Source organism: Cibotium barometz, chromosome 39 (genome assembly GCF_041138505.1).
Source record: "Cibotium barometz isolate CiBa-2024 chromosome 39, ASM4113850v1, whole genome shotgun sequence".
Taxonomy (NCBI): Eukaryota; Viridiplantae; Streptophyta; class Polypodiopsida; order Cyatheales; family Cibotiaceae; genus Cibotium; species Cibotium barometz.
This window is the reverse complement of record NC_141084.1, coordinates 1,092,780-1,101,672: the sequence shown is the minus strand read 5'-3', so window position 1 is coordinate 1,101,672 and position 8,893 is coordinate 1,092,780. Positions and strand designations below refer to the sequence as shown.

At 37.6% G+C, this 8,893-nt stretch overlaps 1 protein-coding gene across 1 annotated transcript in view; it reads right to left on the bottom strand.

Moving 5' to 3' along the window:
• Positions 1–6,306: 6,306 nt before the first annotated feature.
• LOC147615609 (S-adenosyl-L-methionine-dependent methyltransferases superfamily protein) overlaps positions 6,307–8,893 on the bottom strand; it is a 35,273-nt gene continuing 32,686 nt past the window's right edge. Inside the window, exon 2 of the mRNA XM_086778118.1 lies at positions 6,307–7,826. Coding sequence (XP_086634244.1) covers positions 7,166–7,826 — 661 coding nt within the window. The 3' untranslated portion in view covers positions 6,307–7,165. The remainder of the gene's footprint in view (positions 7,827–8,893) is intronic.

The window sequence follows — 8,893 nt, the reverse complement described above, 5'->3', positions numbered from 1 at the left end:
TCAAGGAAAAAACATTAAAAACTTCAAAGCTAAAACAAAATAAAAAATGGAACTAATGAATTATGAGTAAAATTTATTGTTTTTGCCACTTGGGAAAGGCAGGGTAACAGTGCAAAAACACTATTAAGTTTCAACAAAGGGGAGGGCTTCTATTTATAGGAAAAGTGAGCCTCTAACCAAGCAAACTGATTCTAGAATTTTCCAGATCAGTTTGGTCAATTTTTGACCATTTTTAGGTATGGCACTTATTTTTCCATTCACACAGGGTGCAAATTTCTTGTACCAGCTACCTAATTTTGAAGAGGCTTGCATCAAGGACTATCTATACCTTTTATACCACTTTCACAAGCTACCTACCACTAGGGCTACTAAAAGGTTTTCACCAATATGCCATGTACTTGGCTGCAGATCGCTCCCAACCCATACCACTTAACCTCAAATACCAACGTCATGGCATATCATTGACCATCCACACCTTTCCACTCTAGCAAAAACTTCACCCCTAACTTGGGTGAAGTGAGGACACACACAGTCACCATTAGGAAGGGGGGTATGTTCTGTAGGTTAACATTGTTTCACTTACCCGACCTTCCTATCAAAGGCGCTTTGCAACATCTTACTCACTTGACCTGGCACTTATCTTTTGTGACAGTATTGGAGCATATAAGGTGTCTTTACCTTGTGCTTAATTTCAAATTCGAAAAGTCTAAGGACTTTGTGTATACACTTACTTATACTAGTAATAGATGTTGGACCATTTTCAAGTTTAGTTGGCCCAGTATGAAAACTAGTCACTTATATATATGTCATTTTTGATAACAAGCAATGGACAATCATCCCCATCCTTAAACTAGTCACTTATATATATATGTCATTTTTTATAATAAGCAATGGACAATCATTCCCTTACAATAGAACACTTGTGAGCTCTCCTCTTCCCTCTTCTTACTTAAATGTATGCTATTGAATGTCACATGCTTGATGGATGATTGCTAGACAAGAGTGGTTTCCCTCTTGCATGCTTAATGGATGCTTGCTAGATAAGAGTGTTTGTAGGTTTTCCTCTTGTAGTAGCTTCCTCGTTAGGGTCCTTTTGTGAGAGAGAATCATCACAAAGGAAAATCTCTTTTTTCCCTCTTGCAATAGCTTCCTCTTTGTCAGGGTCCTTTTGTGAGAGATAATCATTGCAAAGGAAAATCTCTTTTTTTCCCTCTTGCAGTAGCTTCCTCTTCATCAGGGTCCTTTTGTGAGAGAGAATCATCGCAAAAAAGGAAAACCTATTTTTTCCTCTATCTAAATCATTCCCTTACAATAGAATGTGTGTGAGCTCTCCTTTTCCCTCTTCTTGCTTACATGTATGCTATTAAATCTTATATGCTTGATGGATGCTGGCTAGATAGGAGTGTTTGTAGGTTTCGCTCTTGCATTAACTTCCTCTTCTTCATGGGCCTTTTTTGAGAGAGAACCATCGTGAAGATGGATATCTTTTTGCCTCTATCTAAGAATAGAGAAATCTTCCTTCATCCCATTGGAAAGGAGCATTCTAATGTGACAACAAAATGAAGGATGTAACCGGACGAGTTAGTGCACCCACATCGAGAATTTGTAATTGCAAATTCTAGGGCAAGTCCCAATGAAACATGCTTCAGCAAGGCTAAGGTAAGCTCGTGACTTGAACAACAACATGCTCTTCAAGGTATTCTTCTTTTTGGGATCTCCAGTTTCTGTCCTTTTTCCTTTTAGGGGCTATTTTGCAGCCTTTAGGGCTTACACTTCAGGCTCTTTGGTTATTGGCTTTGAGGTTCAAGATTGATCTTTCTGCTCCTTCATCGCCTTCTTGGATGTTTCCTTGTCGAATTCCCTTGACTTGGTTTGGAGCCTTATGATAGCGTTGCGGGGGGGGGGGGGGGGGGGCATATGAGTAATTCCACCTTGTACGCTTAACAAGTTAAATCTCGTCGAAGTGGTTGATGCTCCGACCACCACTCGGATGATTGTCACTATGTTGGGGGAACAAACCTTAAAAGCATGTTCAAGTCCACACTTGTAACATGTGCCTCCATATGAAATGACATTTCCAACTACTCATCTGATCAAAGATAACATCTCTAGTTACTCGCATCTCACCAGTGGTAAGATTATAACATCTATAACCTTTTTGCTCCAAAGCATAACTAATGAAGATGCATTCTTTGCCTTTGGATCCAACTTCGTTCTCACTTCATCAAGAACATGCACATGTGCAATACACCCAAACACTTTCAAGTGAGACACGTGGTTTTGTGCCTATAAACTTTGTTCATGTGTTATACATGAACAGCTATAGTGGGGAGTCGAGTTCGTAATGTAAATTGCTACTTCTACCCAAGAATATTTTGGCATATTCTTTTCACACATCAAGGCACATGTCACTTCTGTACTATGCCTACTTTTCTTTTCTATAACACCATTCTATTATGGAGTGTACCTATAAAATACCATGTAAAGTGGCCACCTAGGTTCAAACCTGCAAAACATCATGTTAAGTAACTGAACACCCTATCCAATTAAGCTAACCTTTACTAGTAACATGTTTATATCTTATAGATGATTCAATTGGTTATGTAATGTATGATAAAGCAAGTGTTTGAGATCTTAATTACATAAAACCTCTTCCATCTAGAACATTATACATCAAAACGTTATAGTCCATATGGGGATAAAGTCATGTGCTTGAAGCATAGTGGGGGTACTAGTACTCAACCCACGTGTTGCTGTGGTATGTAAAAGACATTAAGAAGCAAAACGCAGGAATGGAAGCCAGAATACAAAGGGTCAAATCAGGAATGGAAGCCGGAATACAAAGAGTCAAATCGAAGGGATTTTTTCCTCTTATTTTTTAAAAATCCAGGATTTCTTTTTTCTCTCTTTTTAGAAATCTAGGAAGTTTTCTAAATTTTATTCTTTCAACACGTGTACTTATTATAGATTGATAGTCGCGTTTAGTAAGGTAGTATTATACAATATTAAAGGTTTAACATAACCCCTATGGATAATTTAAATTGCCCATACTCACTTTTTCTCTCCCAAGCCTTTATCTTTATATCATTCAATGCATGTTCTTTGCTATGTCCACTGGCCTTTGTCACTATCTTAAGATCCATATTACCACCTCCCATGCCATCTCAAATGTTTTGAGTAGCACTTAACCCTTTCATTTGTTGCAAATTTTCCTTGCACTACTCTTTAATGTAAATGTGATTTACCCTTTCAAGAGGGTGCCTTATCTAAGTGGGTGATTATTGTGCCTTATCTTTAAAGGTTAAATGTGATTACACTTTCAAGTGGGTGGCTTATGTAAGGGTGATTATTTTGCTTTTTTTTCTTAACCTTTTCTTTTTTGTTGGCAATGTAAAGCCACAATCACTCATGAACTCTTTTATTTATACAAGGAAAAAACAGTATTGGTTTGATTTGATACTTTTGTTAAAAGATTGTTCACTTTCATTATGTCATACCCAACTTACCAACAACTACAAAATGTAAATTATAAAATCAAACCATTATCTTTTATAATAAATATACCAAACATCATCAATCATTTCCAAATTATTGCTAAAATAGCAACCTTACTACACAAAATTGCAGTCATCTACTAGGCTACCAATAATACACAATTTTTCACGAATAATAATATAAAATTTAACCATCCTCATACTTTTAAACCTCTCTCTCTCTCTCTCTCTCTCTCTCTCTCTCTCTCTCTCAGTACTTTATGTGGTTGAAGAGAGCACGAAAATTTGACTTTTTTTACTTATTAGGGCTTCTCAGTCGTCCAAGCTAGAATTTTAGAGTTATAGCCATTTTTTGCCCCCTTTGACATAAAAATTTGAGTTTCACTTGGAAAAATATTTTTTTAAGGTTAAGAGGAAATATGTTTGAAAAAGTTTTGGGATATATTTTTTTAAGGTTAAGAGGAAATATGTTTGAAAAAGTTTGGGGATATATTTTTTTAAGGTTAAGAGGAAATATGTTTGAAAAAGTTTGGGGATATATTTGAGTAATGGGGATCTTGTTTGGTAATTTCCAAAATTAGCCATCAAAGCTTTGTGTAAAGCTCATAGCCATTTATTGTACTACATTAATAACATGATATTTATATCCATCTTTGTTATTGATGTTCAATTTAATTTTAATTGTGTATTATGGAAGATCTAAATTCTTGTGCTATGGAATATCCCAAATCTTATGCTATGGAAGATCCCAATTCTTGGGAATGTTATATGCATACATCCTCTTAATTGTATTAGAGCTTCATCTTGGTACAAAGCTTCTTTGCTAGTTTCTATCTAACATAGCATTAAGAGAAATGACTTCTTCTTGAAGGCCCTGCCCCCACCACCATATTTGATGCTAATGGAAAGCTGGACATCACCAATAACCTTCTATGGAATTTAAAGGTAAAGACTTCTACATATTTTTATGAGCTTTGGGATATCCCCCATCAACATGGATGTCCTCCACTAACAACATGGATATCCCCATCAACATGGATGTCCTCCACTAACAAGGCATAACCATGGAAATTGAGTGCCACTTGTTGATGACCTTGTCTTGCTGGCTTAGGAATGGATAGTCTTTGTGCCATTGTTACATGCATGGAAGATATTATGTTGATCATGGTTCAACATGTCTCCACATCTGTAATAGCCCATGTAATGTTGCAAAATCCATACAAGACCACAAATCTATAAAATCTCAAGAATCGGCTTCAACAAGAGAAGTTGAATATGAAGAGATATCAATGGAGGCATTTCTCTCGAGAATGAAATATCTTTGGGACCAAATGGCTAACCACCATGGGTGTTACCTATTCAAATCTAACTCGTTGTTTGTCTTGGAATATTGCTAGCCGAATATTTAATGTTTTCACACCTTTGAATAATTCGTGTCATGACAACTTCTCTCATCTTTAAGGAGTTCAACTCTCTACTTCAAGATGAAAAGATTCAGTTGTAAAGTTACGATTGTGGTGAGTAAGCTTTTTTCTACTAACATGAATAAGAAAGAAAAAATTTCTAACTCAAAAAAAGATTGAATACTTGTATTATAACAAGGAATGGCATATAGCTAAAGAGCATAGGAAGAAGCTAATAAGGAGGACTTTGTAGGATATTGAAGTGGCGCATAAGCAACTTATAATGTTGCATTGTAATAATCAAAGTTGTGTGGCCATTGCTCAAAATCATATATTTCATTTTCAAATGGAGCACATTAGCATTCACCATCACTTTTTGCATGGGTTAACCATATTCAAAGTGGTCAAGATAGTCTACCACCCGAGAATAGAGAATTGTCACACGCGCGCGCACGTGCACGTCACTTGATTCTTAATATGTTATGTTTCATTTTCAAATGGAGCACATTAGCATTCACCACCATCACTTTTTGCATGGGTTAGCCATATTCAAAGTGGTCAAGATAGTCTACCACCCGACAATAGAGAATTATCACACGCGCGTGCACATGCACGTCACTTGATTCTTAATATGTTATGTCTATCTAAACATTTAGAATGTAATGTATTTTTAAAAGTACATAACAACATATTTTATACCTTTTAAAACTATAAAAGCCATCTACAATATCTACATGCCAACCTTCAAAATCTATATATTTTCACAATAGTATATATACATAGTAGTATAGGAAGATGCATCAAACCAGGCAAGGTTTACACACAACATACAAACTAAAACCAAGAGGAGCAACCACCAATACACATACATGGTACATATAGAGATCATACCAAGTGTAAACAATGCAAGTAAACTTACATGGTTATCATACATACTCTACATGTAAACGACAGTATACATGTAGATGGATAATAACAAGAAACTAAAGACAATGGACAAAGACTAGATAGAGAACCCGAGTAAGATATACACATGGTACATACATAGGGATCAAACCAAGTATACAGAGATGAAACAACACAAGTAAGCATACATGGTATACATACACAACAATAAACATGTAGATAGTATACATGTATATGCATAGTATGCATAGCAACACATATGGCAACATTGCACAATCCACTAAGAAACTGGGCTTATGCTTCCGACTTTTTTCTCCAATCGAAGATGCATCTCAAAGAATCCATGCACATCAACTTATTAATCTACATCAGGGACTGATGAAGTTAATCATTTCAACTATAGCAACAATGCTTCTTTTGTGCATGTGTGCACGACTGGAAAAAAAAGGACCACAATTCTCCCCTCAAAATCATAATCATAGAAGAATGTGTCATTCCCTCATTTAGTTGAACACTTTTGATGTTAAAAGTGGAGGATAGTAGTGTGTTACATAGCTATATAGCGCGTGACAATGTACTTATATGGTGAGCATTCACTTCAAAATCGTTCAGCTATATAGCATGTGACAATATGGCTTCGAAATCATTATCGAACGTTTCCTCACTAAACATGTGAGGAACTTCTAAGCTGTGCTTGCAACCAACTTTTATATTTGCATGATGTTTTGTGAGAAAATTCTGAGCTCTGCTTGCAACCAACTTTTATATTTGCATGAAGCGTTTCCTAACACCTCCAGTCATCTGTCCCTTCAAGCTTCTACACCACGGCCTTACTGACCAAGACAGCCAAGCAACTCCTGACTGCTCGTTTTTTTCGCCTGCTCATGGCCAACTCCAACCCACCTGGAGCTTCTCTTTTGCCACTCATAGCCATATACACCTCCCCGCGAGTTAAGACATACACACGGGTTTAGCCGTGTACACCTAAAGCAAAACTTGCAAGTAGTAGCAAGTTGGAACAGTTGTAAATTCTTTAGACCCAAATCAATTAAAGTACATCAAAAGTAACATCCTGCAAATTTGACGACTAACAAGAGTTTGGGCTTGTTCATCCATTGTGAGAATATAAAATCAATCTTCACACTACTCCCAAGTCAACAATGGTGACTTCATTCCTATAAATACAGAACCTCGGTACTGAATAATCTTTGCTATCTGATATGACAGCAAGACCGCGGCGCGAGGGGGGGGGGGGGGTGGATGGGGGATGGGGTAGACCTCGCCAGGCCATGGAAACAGAACTGCTCAAGTCACTTCCACTACAAAACCAGGACCATTGCAGATGAAAGAAATCCACTTCAGTTAAGAAGGGACAAAAGCACTTGTTTGGTTGAATTCATGCCATATCTCATAATGATTAAAAAGGAGACTATCGTGCGTATGCATCCCAACATAAGTCAGTTTAAGTTTAGCTAGTCGCTCTCGGCAGACTCCTGCAGGTAGGCGGGTGCAAAATTTGATATTGTGTGACACAAATATACGGCCATGACCAGGTGTAAGGCGCTTTGCAAGACGTTCTAAGCCTGTCCATACAAGTGCATCTGGCATGTGCAGGAAAACCGCACTCGCATATATCAGATTATATACGACATTATCTCCAAGGGCATCAAAGTTCATATCCTCTCCACGAATAATAACTGGCCGTTTGTGCAACAAACCCTGAGAGGGTAGCTCATATCTGAATGTTGCCATCAGCGAAAGGAGGTCTCTTTCAACACAGTGATAGTGGGTTGGGAGTAAGAACCTGATAAAGTGAAGGCCTACTCTAAGAGTTCCACACCCGACCTCCAAAACATGATGCTTAGGCTTTAGAGAGACGGCTTTAGCCAAAAACTCAAACACATCACGCCCTCCTGCCCATGGTTCTCCATAATTGCTATGGTGTTCCTCTACCAGCAATTCGCCTGGACACAGTAAGTCTGTATGGTTGAGCATGTTGTCATAATGTGAAATCCCTTTGAACCTAAAAAACATCAAGGGCAGATGTTAGTTGCTTAGCATATGTTCCCCTGTATTTTCACTTTAGATATTTCAGGAGATGACCAGACACACCAGAAGATAGCATGAGTTGATTTAGTCCACTTAAACCATTACCTAAAGTTCAAGATTTCAGTTGTCCTCGAGCCAAAAACATTATCTTAATCTGCAGGTCCAACCCTAAACACACGTGACCTTGCTTTGAGTGTCTAGTTGGATGCACAGCACAGAGACTTTATCTGCTACTAGAACTTTGGGGAACAGACCAATTTTCAACAAAAGCAAATCATTTCAAAGTGAAAAAAATACAGGGTAAACAGATTTTACCCCACAGTTCTAACCTTAGCAGGCCACAAACCACCGGTGCCAAGTGGGAGGACAGGCAGGGCAACCATCTTTGAAAAGTTCAAAGAAGGCAGGACAATGTCATTTGTGACGGAGAGGCAAAAGTGGAAATTCAAATCAGAAAATGTTGGATACCAGTCCAAAATCTGGTACTTTAGCTCTCACCATGGATTCAGTCAGTGGTCCAAGGCGTACCAAACCTTCACGCAAGACAAACAAATCTTCAAATTTCAACTTGGCCATGGGCTTGGTGTATATAAAGCCTTTTAAGGCTTCAAAAAGGAGACGTCATATCTGAGCCACTAGCTTAATATTCACAGATACATTAATGATTGCCTCCTAGAAGAGTGCTGATCATAGGATAAAGCTCATTTGTTATGACCCCAAAGGTCAAAATGGGGTGAAAGCATGATAAGGTGGTACACTTTTTACCAATTGCATTGGTTGCTACCACACTTGAAGACAACCAATATTAGTGGATTTAATATCATCATAAATGTATTTAGCAATTTATCTAGTACCTTTTAGATATAATAAATGTGAAACAAGATTACACAACCATGTTTTAATTCTCTAACTCTACATAAAATTGTTTCACAACCAGTTGTAAACCATTGTCCAGGACACAAGTTTTCAGTCCACCTTATCATGCTTTCACCCTATGAGGCTAGGCTTGTACATATGGGCAGCTCTTGAATAAGGACACTA